General features: G+C 41.2%; 1 protein-coding gene across 1 annotated transcript in view; it reads right to left on the bottom strand.

Moving 5' to 3' along the window:
• Positions 1-2,279: 2,279 nt before the first annotated feature.
• The window catches only part of znf292a (zinc finger protein 292a), a 36,769-nt gene continuing 22,371 nt past the window's right edge, over positions 2,280-16,677 (bottom strand). The window contains exons 7-8 of the mRNA XM_079443641.1: positions 8,979-9,117; positions 2,280-8,891 (exon numbers count right to left, since the gene is read on the bottom strand). Of these exons, the coding sequence (XP_079299767.1) occupies positions 2,892-8,891; positions 8,979-9,117 (6,139 nt within the window). The 3' untranslated portion in view covers positions 2,280-2,891. The remainder of the gene's footprint in view (positions 8,892-8,978; positions 9,118-16,677) is intronic.

Raw genomic sequence — 16,677 nt, forward strand, 5'->3', positions numbered from 1 at the left:
CTTGCAGAAAACGTTTGACCTCTGTCATTGCCAACAAAGGGTATATAACAAAGTATTGAGATGAACTTTTGTTATTGACCAAATACTTATTTTCCACCATAATTTGCAAATAAATTCTTTAAAAATCAGACAATGTGATTTCCTGGATTCTTTCCCCCCATTCTGTCTCTCATAGTTGAAGTGTAGCTATGATGAAAATGACAGGCCTCTCTCATCTTTTTAAATGGGAGAACTTGCACAATTGGTGGCTGACTAAATACTTTTTTGCCCAACTGTATATAGGTGTCATGGCCAAAAATATTGGCACCCTTGGTTAATATGATCAAAGAAGGTTGTGAAAATGAATCTGCATTGTTAATCCTTTTGATCTTTTATTTAAAAAAATCACAAACATCTACCCTTTCATTGGAGAATAAGAATTTAAAATAGGAGGAAATATCATTATGAAATAAATGTTTTTCTCAAATACACATTGGCCACAATTAACGGCACCCTTTTATTCAATACTTTTTGAAACCTCCATTTGTCAGTTTAATAGCTCTAAATTTTCTCCTATAATGCCTGATGAGGTTAGAGAACACCTGACAAGAGATCAGAGACCATTCCTTCATCGAAAATCACTCCAGACCCTTTAGATTCCCAGCTCCATGTTGGTGCTTCTTCTCTTCAGTTCACCCCACTCATTTTCTATAGGGTTCAGGTCAGAGGACTGAAATGGCCATAGCAGAAGCTTGGTTTTGTGCTCAGTGACCCATTTTTGTGTTGTTTTTGAGGTTTGTGTTTGGATTATTGTACGGTTGGAAGATCCAAACATGGCCCATTATAAACTTTCTAACAGTCAGTCACTTATTGATTTTTTATCTGTTGGTATTTGATAGAATCCATCATGCCATGTGTCTAAACAAGATGTCCAGGATCTCCAGCAGAAATATAGGCTCACAACATCACAAATACAGCAGTACATTTTATTGTACACATGGGGTACTTTTTATCCCTGTGTTCACCAAACACATCTTGAGTGTTTGCTGCTAAAAAGCTCATTCTTTAGTTTCATCTGACCATAGAAGCCAGTCCCATTTGAAGTTCCAGTCAAATAATTTTTCCCCCCACTGTATATGCAAGAATTTCACATATTAACTCCTTTTTTATTCCCAATGCATGAACAGCTTGAAATAAAACCTAAAACACAAGTCATTCCCTGACTTCCTAGGCTGTCTATGAATGCCTGAAGGCAGTTTTTATGTGAACAACTCAGGACATCTGGGAAAATCAAAAGGGTGTGAGGGTTATGAGTACTTCCAAGAGTCTCCCTCCCATTCAGCGAAACATGGAACAAGTGCTCTGAACAGCGTGGATGGCATTTGGGTGTTTGTTAACAGTACATTGCTGCAAAGCTATTTCCAACTTCTTTTAACTTCTAAGTGAAGAGGGAAAAAAGATTTTCGCCTTGAGTATTGGGCCTTGAATCACATTTAGTCTTGTGTGTTACGTGTGCACGAGCAATAAATTGCTAGCTGCAGTTCACTTAATGGGCATTGGTGCTGCTAATAACAAGGGTTTCTGAATACCACGTGTAGCACCCTTCAAAGAGCTTATTTTTCATGTAGTACTTCCCTTTTAAAAGCTACAGAAGATACTAGTATAATTTACCCAGATCATCCTGTTCAAAATCTTCACACCCCTAAGCTCTTAAATGCATCACATTGCCTTTTTGAGCATCAGTAAAAGTTTGTTGCACCTTTGGTAACAGTTGTTTATGAGAACTTAAATGTTCCTCAATGTAAAATAATGGAACTCAAATACATACAGTATCTGTTGGAAAAGGTTGATATATGCCAAAGATGCTGGAAAACCAAATGTGCAGGACCTGGAGGATTTGTCTAAATTATTTTTTTTTCTATTTGGAAAGCATTGGGTTAGTTTATGCTGATGTAACAATGGTCACTTCATAACATATGAATATAAAATATTTTCTTCTCAGGCTGTCTTCTTTTCAAAATGGAGCGCCTGATCCTCAACCCACCACTTTGCCAACAAACGCCGAGAAGGGACTGACCTTGTTTAGGTGTACTCAAGCTAGACTAGAGTAATCCTGATGTGCCATAGCAGTGTTTGTGATATCAGAGCAGCTGCATTCACATTTCTTCATTGATTTTGCCACTAAGATTGATTTCTGTCGTTTGTTACTTCAAGTCCATCCTTAGAGTGCATATATTTTTATTGTAAAATTATACACAAAAAACTGTGCAATTCTTTTAATATCTTTATTTTTTCCACCTCCTTAGTCTGTACTTTGTCCTTCATTTCTGTGCTATATTGAATGTTCACACTGAAACATTTCACCTCATTCTTGAATTCTGGTGAAAAGAACCTCAGAACTGCAAACACCACAATCTGACACCAAGTAGTCATGTGGATGCCACAATTTACACTGAGCATTCAGTTTACTTAAATTGAATGTTAGGTGGAAGACAAGTACATTGACACGCTAATGTTAAGTTAAAAATAAATACTTTCAAAAACAACAACAACAGCAAAAAAGAAAAAAAAAAAAAAGAATACAATCCCACAGGGATATTTAACTTTTTCATCCTACATAAAATTGTACATTTTTAAAAATGTTTTCATCTAATTTTTATCAGAGAATTTCAGAAATACAAAATGGTATTTTAATAACACAACCATAATAATGGTACATCAAAATGTTAAATATTGTACAAAAGTTTTTCTTTTCTTCTTCTTTTAAAGCACTAATCAAAATCCATTGACAAACATGGTGTTGAAACTACTATAAATGCAAGAGTGTAACTGGATGTACCTGTCAGCAGCATGTGACACAGTATGTGGTCCTGAGAACAAGGCCTTGATTAATATATATAACCATCTAACCATCAACTGAGCAGCCCCTTTGTCAGGATAACCATAGGCTGCATATCTTGAAGTTGCCTTAGCAGAAGTTCAGAAGAAGTGGATAGGTTTTCATACATGACAATTTTAACATTCTTCACAGTCTCAATCTTTAGTGGATTTCTGAAATTAACAATGCATTGGACTTGATCTCTCTCTGGGATGATTGGTTGAAGTGTTCGCTGTCGTTTCGATGGATTGGATAGAGAGTCTTCACTGAACTTCAGGACGGATGTCTCAAACTCTGAAGGCTTATAAAGTTTTAGTGCAACTTCATTATCTACATGGTTCCCTTGAGAGTTTGACGAGTTCAATATGGATCCTGAGACTTTCAGCAAACATTTAACATGCTCAGCAGAGCAGTTCCGAAGACTTTGTTTTCTCTCGACACTGATTTTGTTTCTACATTCTGATTTCCGCGGACGACCCCTTTTCCGTTTGATTACTGGCATGGTTGTGGAAGCGAAACCTTCATTAACTACAACCTCCGTTGCAGGCTCTGGGCCTACATCTTGAGAACTGACCTCTGAATGCTCTGTTTGATCTCCATCAAAGACTGTTTCCGCAACCTCAATATTTTTGGAGGTATCATCTGCTCTGGGCGTCTCATTGCTTTTCTTGCAAAATATGAACTGGCTTCTCCGATCCTCGATGTACCGTTCTGTGAGACCGTGAGTGGTGTAATGTTTTATTATACTGTGCTCAGCACTCATTACTGAATCACAACTCTCAATCATGCAAGGGTACTGCAAAGGAAGTCTTTCGTTGCACAAGGCAGATGCTTCATCAGTGGATTTAAGAGCAGGCTTTTCTACCATCATCCATTGATTCTGGGCCTTGTCCTCTTTCTTTTTTGAATTCTTCTTCTTAATTTTAATGTTGTTATTTGCAATATTCTCTTTTCCATTGTTAGAACTCGCACTTAACTTTTTTGCCTGAACATCATTCCCAATCCCATTTTCTTGTTTCTTTTTCATAGTTTCAAAAGTAGCATCATGTTTCTTCATAAGGTGTCGAAGAAGGTTTGACTTGGTTGTATATACCCTGTCACAACCTTCGAACTGGCATCTGAATGTGAGGTCCACGCTCTCAAAGTCCCCATCTGCCGAAACCTTTATTGCTTTGTGATCATTTTTGATATGATCAATGTACTTCAAATGACACGTGAAGTGAGCAGAACATTTTGACTGGTCACACTGAAACGTTCCTACCTCAACGCCGGATAACAATGCACTTGCCTTTTCCAATGTGCATCTGTGGAGTAAAAGATAGTGTTTCAACAAACTGGTAACTTTTGACACTACTTTTGAGCATTGTTTGACTTGGCATCTGTATTCCTGCACATGGGCAACTCCATAAGTTTCTTTAGCACTGTTTTTGTCATCGCATTCTGATTGATGCATAGCCCTATAATGGAGAATAAGATTTTGTTGGATTGAAAAGGCAGCCACACATCCTTCATGCACGCACCGGTATGGACGGTACATAATTTGTGCATCACTTGAATCACCAAAATCGATATTGTCTACTGGCATTTTAGCTTTCTCTTTGAGATCAACCATCACATTTGAATTGGTCTCAATTTCTCCGTTAGATTGTGGAGTTGCATATTCAGTTTTTTTGTCTGGAGCATTAAGTGTGTCAAAGAGATACGGACTTCCACCACTCAGCTCTTGCACTGCAGATACACTGTATATACCTGGCTCATTTAATTCAATAACACGATTCTCTTCATTCAGACAGGGGCTTTCTAGTTTTATATTTGTAGCTGAAAGCCCATCGAGATTTACTACATTTTTCTGTGACGCTTCCACAGTCCTGGAGGTGTCAGTGCTGGCAACTGCAGGGGAGTTTTTAGCGGGGCATTTATTTTTTCTTTTGGCAGTGATGCTGGCTTTTCCTTTAACATTGGAAACAACAGATGTAACTGTCAAATTTGTACTGATTTGGGATTGAGACCGTTCTGACAGGGAATCTTTTCCCTGGTCGATGGTGAGACTGGTATTTTCTTTTGGTTTTCTCATCTTTCTATAACCAAGACCGATTTTCAAGCCAGACATGTCCTCTTTTGAAAAATGGTGGACATTTTTGTAGTGAATTTTAAGGCCTGTGGTTCTGGTAAATGTCTTAGAACATAGATGACAGTTGTAAGGTGCTAATTTGTCAGGGTTTTTCTTCATTTCATTTATCCTTTCCTCACTGTAATCATGCACACGGCTAAGGTGTTTAAATAGAGCTTCTTTTGTCATTGCTCCATAAACACAGCCTTCTTTACATCTAAAGGGCTTTAAAATACATTTCTGCTCGTTTTGTACAGGATCTTTAATTGTGTGACACTGATCATTTCTGGTGACAGCTTCAGAGCTTAGATCATGCAGGTTAGTGCTCACAGATACACATTTGTCTTGACTAAGTATATCAACTAAATCAAGACGCTGGAGTGCCCTTTCAATTTCTATGATTTTGCCATCTTCCCCAGTATTTGCAGGGGTGAATTCAACTTCAGTTTTGATTTCTGTGCCTGTGTTTGTTCCAGGTGGATGAAAGAAACTGTAATTTGTAGTCATTTCAGAGGGGTCTTGAGAGGACATATTAGTGTTCTGGAGGCTGTCTGTGCTATGCACGCTTGTTAAAGTGTTCCCATTAAAGATATTTGATTCTGATGGTGCATAGATGCAGGATTTATCATTGTGCTCATGTATGTCATTCGCAGGGAGAGGCATTTGCACCGTTGAAATGTCAGGATCATTCAGAAAATCAAGAAATGATACTGGTAAATCAGCAGTAAGATCAATTTCGTCTACAGGTTTGCACTGAGAACGTTTTGATAAATGACCTCCTAGTGACTTTGTGCTTGAAAACTCTCTATAGCATCTGCAGCAAATTACTTTCCCATCCTGTATTATGGCAGGCCATTTTGTTCTCTTAGATGATTTAATTTTTTTGGATTTCCCAGTTTCTCCCAAACCTGAAATGTTCTGGTCATCTGAAGCAATTCCTTCAGTTCCTTCCTGTGACAATTCATGATTACAAAAATCTTCTGGACTTTTCTCATCAGTCAGGGGGGCAGCACCAAATAAATCTTCTCCCGATTCCTTAAATTGAGGGTTTAAAAGATTCGACATACATTTGATATCTGATGAGAATAATGCATCGGAATTATCAGTGCTGATTTCTTTGTTTGAATTTGCCAATGGCTGCACTGAAATAGGACTTTCCTCGGAAGGCAAAGTTGAAAAATATAGGCTGACATTGTGTCCAGACAAAGATCCTGTTTGCAACAAACCAGTGCTGATGGAAATATCATTGAGATGGTTTTGTCCAATTTGACTGAATCCAGGATTAACACTTGACTCAACCTGTGACAAGTCACAAGTCTGATCGCTGTTAAGTGCATGTAGTACTCTAAGAGAGCTTGACACGTATTTTGAGGCTTCGTTCATCACACTGGAGGGTGTGTGGGCATTCACAGAAAGGGGGATAATGTCATCGTAAGATGAGGGAGATGAGTAATTTAAGACTGTTTCAGAATGGTATGACGGGTTTGTGTGTTGGTTTTCAGATAAAATCGTAGAGCGGTAAGGATCATGTACAGAAAAACCTGAATCCAAATTTTCCATTGAAGGTGTTTCCCATGTCTGAGTTACTGGTAACTGCATCAGACCTGTCTGGTTTGGTGATGTTGCACTTTGAGTGTTTTCAAGCTGAGAGCAAAACTTGGTACTTGCAGACTGCATACTATCGTGATTGGAAAAAGCAGAAGAGGGACTTTGAATCACTGAGTCCAGAAATGCAGTATGTTCAGTTTGTTTGGAACGGCTTGTCCATTTTGGTATCTGAGAGCTAGCAGTGGCGTGCTCAGAAGAAGATTTTTTTGCAGCAATTTCTGCAATCCGTTTGTACTTCTTTGACAGCTTCCACTCCTCAAAGGCCTCCGAATGAACATTTTTGACATGTCTCGATAAACTTTTTGAGGTGCTGTATTTCCGTGTGCAGGTTTCAAATGGACACACATGAGTCAGACCTTTTTCTCTGTTGGCTTTTGTCACAGAGGGAGATGACTTCAATCTTGAAGGTTCAAGCTGACTCTGTGGGAAAGAAAACAATTTCTTGTCTTTCAAGAGTGTTTGAGTTTCATTGTCAGTATCCTTTAGAGCATTTAAATACATTGGATCATTGCACTTGATGGGAATAGGGTGCAGTTTTACATAGCATGATTCAGGATGCAATTGCTTTGTTCTCTCAAGACAATGAGATGTCTTAGATCCATCAGGCTGAGCATCATTAGTTTGGGAATCATTTTTGCTTTCTGTAAACTGAGCTGTTTCTGATACAAGGTGCGTGGGTTGTTCTGTGGAATCATTAGTGTCTATTATGTTTTCAACTGTGCATTTCATTTCTACTGGGGTAGACTCTTGAGAAACCTCTTTAATTTGGCTTAGAGGCAACTCTAAGGCAGGACAAGTCGAAGCTGGTAATTCCAGTTGAGAAGGTAAGCCCTTCCCCTTTTTGTGTCCTTTCTGATGCAAATTTAGCTCAGACAGGGTGTAGAACACCTCGTCACAGTTATGACTTTTGCAGGAGAACAACATGTAGTGCTGCGCTTCATGATCATATAGCAAGTATGTCTCGTTGAATATTCTCTCACAGTTTGGATATGCGCACTGTGCCTTAAATTCAGCATGTTCTTTTCTGTGAATCAGAAGCTCAGCATGAGAGGAAAAGCTGCAGTTACATCCAAGCTGAATGCAAAAATATGGCTTCTCACCACAATGCATCTGTAAGTGATCATTAAGATGGGCCACATTAACAAACTGGCGGTGACAATATTGGCACAAAGCCTTCTGGCTCTGTGTTTCAAGGAAATGTGTTGCTTCCTGCTCATTTTTGTGGGCCTTAACATGTGCAACCAAATTCCTGAAGTACTTAAAAACTTTCTGACAGCTTGTAACAGGGCAGGAACAAAGTTTAGTGTTGCTAACATCACGAATAGGGTTGCCTTGTTTTGGGGATGACGACTTAATTTTACTTTTCACATTTGTGATGGGACTACCGTTTGAAGCACACAAATTATTGCAAATTGTCCCTTGGCTAACTTTTGCAGCAGTTTTGCTGTAGTGCTCTTCTCGGCTGTAGTGCTCCTCTGCTCTGCTCGAAGTACTGCTAGCTGGTGTTAACTGGGTGTCAGAACTGGGACGTTTCTTGCTCACACCCATTGCAGCAAGGCGCTCCTTACATGACTGTTTCACATGTGATGCCACATGAGGCTCTAGAATTGCTCTAGTTTCAAAAGTCTCAGCACATATTGGACAACGGAAAATCCCATCTTGGACATGCTTCAATGCATGCTTCACAATCCTGTGTCCAAGGAACTCTTTATCACACAAAACACAATACTGCATATAAGCTTGCCAATTGCGGAATCGAGCAGAAACAAATCCCCTCTCTTTCATCTTCTTCATTTCCTTTTTCTTCTTTCTTTCTTCTTCAACCTCACTGAGTTCATAAGTAGGACTATGGGTAAAATGCAGATGTCTAAAATATTTCTCATCAAGGTCATGGACTTCATTGTCTTCACTGTCAGTAAATTTGTCAGTAGACAATATAGCTGCTGCATCCTGACCCATCAAAGCAAGGCATTGACGTTTTAGGGTTTTCCAGTCCCAGAACTCTGGATCGAAAGGCCACTTAGTCTTTAAGGCCAACAACAGGTCACAGCGTAGTGAATTTAGAATTGGTGGATCATCCTGCTCAAGCTTTTGATCGGGCTCATTAAAGAGAGTCTCAACAGCATAATAAGAATCCAAAGATGGCTTTATCAAGAACTCGGTGAGTTGACAAGCCTGTTTTACTTCCAAGTCTAAAGGCAGCAAACAAGAAATTGTTTTGCAGATGGATATATCGCAGCCCTCGTTATCATTGACTCCCATTTTGAGTGCTTCAATGCACATTTCGATGCACACTGAAAGTCCACCTTTTTCAACCTGAGGAAACAAAAATGTCACTGTCACCTGAATGCCATTGCCTTGATTTCCAAATCACATTGACTTAAAAACAAAAACTTTTCTAACCTCAGCCTGAATGACTTTGATGAGGAGCAGAATATGGTACACACTCCCAGAGAGGCGTGCTAACAGTCTGCATTGCTCCAAAAAGGCCTGTTTTGATTCGAGCCGTATAAGAAGTTTACTCCAAAACAGTGTCAGCTCCCTGTAAGATGTACAATATAAAATTATTTTCATGCAAACTCAAGAGAACTCCTGTTAAAATCAATCAAGCTGTCTACACAGCACAATAAATCTCTTATTCACAGTGTGTCTATGTCTTGATAATTAAAATGAGAACATTGGTGAAAGTACAGTCAGTGAGTTTGCACAGTCATCCGGACACTAAAAGAGCCAGCACTAAACAAAACAAAGATCTTCAGTGGGTTTCTTTCACGCCAGTGGACACATTATAAAACTTCTTTAGTATAAGGTGATGTTTCTTCACTCATTACACAGTGTGTGCATAATTAAGCAATTCAATATTCTGATCATACATTTTTTCCAAGCACATTTTACCAAATATACCAAATTCCAAACCACAGTGATCCTGATTACTATTAAGTAGGGATGTCCCGATCAGGTTTTTTGTGCCCCCAATCCGACAACGTTTGTGGCAACGTTTCAGTCAAAGTGGCAACGTTTCGGTCAAAGACGTACAAAAGCTTTTGTACTTATGTGTGTTTGCCTGACGAAGGTCTTTGACTGAAACGTTACTTTTAACTTTTGCTAAATAAAAGGAGAATAACTGCAGATCTTTTTTGTATCATTTGATGTACCCTTTGATCTTGCACCTGGCCAAGACGTTTTGGATGTGCGTACTTTGACCTTTTTTCCAAATCTGATCAGTCACTGAATATTGTGTATCTGCCGATACTGAGTCCCGATCCGATACGTGTATATTCCTAGTGTTTGATGCACAATTCAAGTACATTAAAGTTATTAAAACAAATCCAATGTGTACAGAGTTGTGCAGAGAGTAAAAATAATGTGAGTGTAGACATACCTATAAGATACACACTCATACAGACATTGGTAGAATATGGGACTACTGATGTAAACTTCTTGTATTTTATATATAAATTAAGCAAATAATTGCAACATAAAGATAAAAAAGTGGAGATATGGGTAGAAAGCATGAAGCTTGCGGTGTCAGAATGCCAGTCTGTCAGTCAAGTCTGAACCAAAACGCAACCCATAGCAGCGCGTTATGGCTACGACATCTCAGTCTGACGGTAGATAAAAAACTAATGAATGAGTAATCGTTACAAAAGTGAACATCAAATACATTGAACATGGAAGCTCAAATGTATGTGTATGACAACTTAAGTAAAATAAGGATCGGGCATCAGCCGATCCCAATTAGTTAAAATAATGTTTGATCGGCCCCGATCCTGATCCTTAGGAGATCGGCTTAGGACATCCCTACTATTAAGGTCATAAGTAATTGTAGGGTGCAAAACTAGAGAAATTTCTAAATTAAGGCACAAGCATCATTTAGTTACACGCTCACTGGATCAGCAGGGTCACATAAACAGGTTGAGAAGAACAAACCTATCTCTAAAATTAAGAATTAAGGCAAAGAATTAAAGAACTCCTTAAGCGCCACTATTTTCCAGAACTGCAACCTACCTTACTTGCTTTCACTTGCGATGCATTCAAAAATACATTAAATAATAGAGACATTGCTAGCAAGTTAAAAGTATAGTGAAAATATCTAATGTAGTGCATAAATTTAGCTCCTCTTTAGAGTTATTTTTTTCAAGCTAACCAAACAGATATGGACAATGACTGCATCTCCAGAGGTAAATATAATATCACGTGACATATTTCCAAGCTGTTTTATTAATGTTTTTATTGATTGAGTGATAACATGAGAAATTACACATGCAATTTGTACTGCTTCTTTCAACATACTTTGTTATAGGGGTGTCCAATCCTGCTCCTGGAGGCCCAACGTCCTGCAGAGTTTAGCTCCAACAAGCAATACACAAGTATTTAATGATTCTGAAAACCCTGCATAGCTGGTTCAGATATGTATAATAAGGCTTGGAGCTAAACTCTATAGAGCAGTGGCTCTCCAGAGACATGTTTTAGATCTGTCAAAGTTACATTTATAGTTTGGGATTTAAGAATCAATACTGGTTCATCAAAATAAAGATCAACTAAAGTGCATCGTTAGATATCATCTATAAATGACTGCATATTAGTGATGAGCGGATGGCCACTTTGGCCACTTAAGCGCTGCGAGTACCAAATTGAGTTAAGCAAAGCTTGTTGTTTTTTTTTGTTGACGTCAAAATGGTCATCCTGGCGAGTATTGATTGGGATTGGGATTCTGTAGAGACGAGCTGAGCAACACTCACCATTAAAGACCAGGGCCTGTATTCACAAAACATCTTAAGGCTAAAAGTAGCTCATAACTTGCTGAGTTTAGGAGAAAATGATGGACACGCCTCGATCTCTCTCTCCCGAAGCAGTCTCATTCCTGGCGTTTCAATCCATATCTGCTTGCTGACAGCAAATTTGTAGACTATATTACCACCAATTTAAAATAATTTTTAGAGTTTAACGATAGCGAACTATACACTTCCAGCAATGAAGCCACTCATTCTGATCTAATGGATTTTTTGGACTCTCTTGAAACACCCAAACTTAATGACGCTCATCTTAAAGAAAAATAAAGATGAAACTGACCCGGCTAGTTATAGGTCAATTGCGCTTCAGAATTTTGATAGGAAAGATGTCACTAAAACTTTGGCTGTTCAGCTTAACAAACATCTATCCTCCATCATTCACCCTGACCAGACCGGATTTATCCCTGGCAGATTCTCTTTTTTTAATGTACCTCACTATATATACAATATACGCTAATCACACGAAAGCTAACGAAGCAGCGATTCTGTCCTTGGATGCACAGAAAGCTTTTGATCAGGTTGAGTGGGCCTTACATGTTTGGATCATTACAGAAGTTTGGATTTGGTGAGACATTTATATCATGGGTTAGGTTAATATATGCTAGGCCAGTGTGTTTAATTTTAATGAACACAAATGGGTCGACTAAGCTCCCTTTACACCGCTCGGTACAACAGGCCTGTCCCCTTTCGCCTGCCATTTTTACTTTTGCAATAGAGCCCCTTGCCATATATAAGACGTCATAAAGATATCATGGGTCTTGAAGTCGGGGGGAGTGAAGCCATTATTAGTCTATATGCAGACGATGCAATATTGTATTTGAAGAACTCTGGAAGTTCTGTTCCTGTTCTTTTAGAGTTAATTACTTCTTTTGGGAGATTATCTGGGTCTCCAATCAACTTTATGCCACTCTCTGATACTTACAGACCTGGCTTTTTGGAAAATATTCCATTTAAAATTGTTACGGACCACTTTGTATATCTCGGGCTGACAATTCCTAAAGACTCAAAATTATTATACAAGTTGAGTTTCTTTCAAAACTCAAATGTAACAGAGAATTGGAGAATCTTGCCTTTATTTATGATTGGACATATAAACTCAATAAAAATGGTCTCTCTTCCAAGATTAGCACTTTAGGTATGAGAAAAGCGCATTATTGTATTATTATATATTTGTCAAAATCTTCAAATTTTTCTTTTGCCTTTTTTAAGGAACTGGATTCTATAATTTTGTCTTATATTTGGAAATATTAGACACATCGAATATCTAAAATTCATTCACAAAAGCCCAGGTCTGTGGGCAGTTTGGGCGAAGTATTGTATTGAAAAATTCTAGTATGAAAAGACCTGTCCCTGCCAGAGACCTCTGTGTACACCAATTTGCTACAATCATTCTTTTTCACCCCCATGGTCTGACAGAACATCTCAGGTTATGTATGTAACCATGGTTCCCTGAGAGGGAACGAGACACTGCGTCCTCTAGAGGTCGCTATGGGGAACTCCATCTATGTGACCTGTGTCTGAAGCATATATACAAAAACACCAAATATTGGCCGGCGACAGCCTATAACGTCACTCCCGGTGCGACCACAGTATAAAAGGGCGCCGGGAGAAAGCGTCATCCACTTCTTCGTCTGAAGATGCATCCGAAGCATGGCCTAAAGTCTAGAGGACGCAGTGTCTCGTTCCCTCTCAGGGAACCATGGTTACATACGTAACCTGAGACGTTCCCTATCAAGGGAACTTCGAACTGCGTCCTCTAGAGTTCGCTATGGGGAACGATATACCCACGCCGCCATGCTGAGGGAAGTGCATGCCATTCCAAAGGCGAGCACTAAGCATCAACTCTTATCAAAAGATAAAAGGAGTTGTCCCTGGGATGAATTGACGGCTGTCAGTGACATTATCCCCTTCGGCCAAAGGCCTGAGTTTCATACCCCGGAACTTACCTGATAGAGGCTGGACCTCCTGGACCTAGGGAAAAACTCAAGGCTTGGAATCAGAAAGAAGGATTCCTTTAAGGGGATACGACCAAGCGCTTAGGATAGTAACTAAGCCTGGCCTGTCACCCAGGGGCTACTGCTTGCTCAAGAGCTCGCTGAAGGAACTGTATCAACAGATCCTTAGTAGTAGCCCCCGTTCAAATAGTATCACTGGGGATACATAGGTAGAATGGGGCCCAAGGAGACCGGGGCCTAACCGACTCAAAGAATGGGACGAAGCCTCAGCGCATAACCCAATTTTAATTAGAAAAGATCACAAAACTCTCGGTGTGCGATTTTACCACAGTGTGGCATTCAGAAAGTGCACAAAGACTAGCGTGCGCACTTACCATAACATGGATTTATAAACATCGTTCTTTTCAAATGCTCTGGAGGGAGCAGCATGCTCATAGATAACCCTCTATAGCGAGGGGAGCAGTGCCGGCTCGACCAACAAAGAGAGCTCGTGAGGGAGCAGCATGCTCAAAAGTAACCCTCTATAGCGAGGGGAGCAATGCCAGCTCTACCAAGACAGAGCTCTGGAGAGCGGAGAACTTAACTCTCAACATGAGAGGGCACTCATACGCCCAGAAGGGAGCGGCATGCTCAAGGTGACCCTCTATAGCGAGGGGAGCAATACCAGCTCGACCAACCAGGAGAGCTCGTGAGGGAGCAGCATGCTCATAGGTGACCCTCTAAAATGAGGGGAGCAATGCTAGCTCTACCAAAAACAGAGCTCTAGAGAGCGGAGAACTTAACTCTCAGTTCATGAGAGGATACTAGCACATACGTGAGTAGAATGGGGCCCAAGGTGAAAACCGGGGCCTAACCGACTCAAAGAATGGGACGAAGCCTCAGCGCGTAACCCATACCATACAGGATTTCTAGAAAGGCCGTAAAACACTTGGTGTGCGATCTTACCACAGCGTGGCTTTCAGAAAGTGCACAGAGACTAGCGTGCGCACTTACCATAATCATGGATTTGAAAATTCTATTCTCCAAATGCTCTAGCTTTAAATAACGTTACTCTCTATCAGATGCTCTCTGGAGGGAGCAGCATGCTCATAGTCAAAAGTGACCCTCTAAGAGAGGGGATCAATGCCATCTCGACCAGCAAAGAGAGCTCCTGAGGGAGCAGCATGCTCATAGGCGACCCTCTAAAATGAGGGGAGCAATGCTAGCTCTACCAAGACAGAGAGGATACTCAACACATATATAAGTAGAGTGGGGCCCAAGGAGAAAACGGGCCTAACCAACTCAAAGAATGGGCACGAAGCCGCACCGCGTAACCCATACCATACAGGATTTTAGAAAAGACCGCAAAACACTTGGTGTGCGATCTTACCACAGCGTGGTTTTTAGAAAAGTGCACAGAGACTAGCGTGCGCACTTACCAAATATGGATTTTAGAAACCGTATTGTCAGATGTGCTGAGGTTTCTGAATAACGGAGCTCTGAGAGCAGAGACTCGACTCTCATATAAGAGGAAACTCAGACGCTCAGCAGGGAGCGGCATGCTCATAGGCAACCCTCTAAGTGAGGGGAGCAGTGCCAGCTCGACCAACAGGATAGAGCTCGGAGGGGTACAGCAGCAACGAGGATCAGGTTAAGTAACAAAGCTCTGGGAGCGGAAACTCTACTTACAGCAAAAGAGTTTCAGACACTCAGGAGGGAGTGGCATGCTCATAAATAACCCTCCACATTCTAGGCGAGGGGAGCAAAGCTAGCTCGACCTACAAACAGAGGGATACCTAACAACCCGAACAAGCTGCTGGAAATAGTATCAGGGTAATAGGTAGCTGAACAGAAGGCAACAAGGGGTCAGGGAAACTGCTACTTAAAACCCTAATAAGGGTGAGCAGTTCTAACCTAAACCTCTATGCACCTATCATGGCCTCGATTGAAGAACAAAAGGGCAAGACTAGAAAATGCTGCTCCTCAGAGCCAACGCATTGTAATAAAGTTGCTCAGCACCACACCTGATACCAACCTGCAGTACTGGAAGAAAGGTTAGTTTGAATGGTATAAAACACACATAGCAGCGAATCTGATAAAATTGGATCGTACTCACCCATCCATGGATCCTGCGCAGAAGAACGGTCCAGTGTAGGGGCTGAATAAGAGCGCAGGAGGTGCTCACCTAACCTCGGTCAGGTGGTAGAAAAAACTGAGGTTGCAGGGGAATTAGAGAGGGGAAGATGAGGGCTTTTGATGTACAGGCCCCCTGAGGGAAGGAGAGATGTTCAACTCTACCCTGGCCTGGGCGAGAGCATCGCAACGCCTCGTCCGGACCACCTCCCTCAGGTCTTGCTACCTCTCTTTGACCCACGCCACCCTGAAGCCCTACCCGCAGGCGGAGAAGGGCGCGAGTCGCGACACTAGCCTTCTGTGCCCATTTCTGATCCTCAGATCGGGATGGGCCAGGACCCCTGCGCTGTTTGAGCTCAGACCTGGACCTTCTCGTTTAAATGAAGGTTTAAAAAGCTGCTGAACACGCCTTCGCCTCCCTAAACCTTTCAACCACCAACTCGACGGAGGTACCAAAAAGTACGGAAGACAAACCGGAGCACTGAGAAGAAAGCCCCTCTCTCTTCTCAATATCTGCCAGGTTCACCCACAGATGTCTCTCCGTTATCACCATGGCCGCCATAGAACTGCCCACAGCAGAGGCGGCCTGCTTAGTGGCTCAAAGAGCTAAATCAGTGGTGCGGCACAGCTCAGCAACCTCGTCAAGTAAAAAAATTTTTTTTTTTACAAACCCTGACTTTTATCCAGGTCTTTCAACAGATCAGCCTGATATGCCTGAAACACTGCCATAGTGTAATGAGGCAACAGCCTGACCTGCTGCTGCGTATGTATCACATTCCAGCGTTTTTCTTTTTCTCAGATGACGTCAGCAAAATCGCGTCATTGTCATCCAACAGCTCGCCCTCGCTCGCGGCAGACGAGCGCGAGAAGGAAAATCCCTTCTATAACTCGTTGGCGAGAACCACCTGCAAACCCCATGAGCTCATTTTTCTCCGTGCTTCAGCAGCGGAGGGTCCTGAACCGCGGGAAGCAGACGGCTGCCCCTCTTTCCTCGAAAAGAGAGACAGACGAGAGCGGAGCTTTTAGAAAAACACTTGCAGTACATGCAGCGCGCAAACCAAAGACGCAAAGATCATGTGAGTCATCAAGCATCAGATAACGTGGACACGGATGCACACATCTCTCAAACGCCTTGCTAGTGCTCGCCATTACAAAAGTAAAGCATACTTACCTCGTAAGATGCACGCTTCAAACAAAACAGTCATTGAAGACGAAGAAGAGGATGACGCTTTCTCGCGCCCT

The sequence above is a fragment of the Barbus barbus genome (assembly GCF_936440315.1).
Source record: "Barbus barbus genome assembly, chromosome: 20".
Classification (NCBI taxonomy): Eukaryota; Metazoa; Chordata; class Actinopteri; order Cypriniformes; family Cyprinidae; genus Barbus; species Barbus barbus.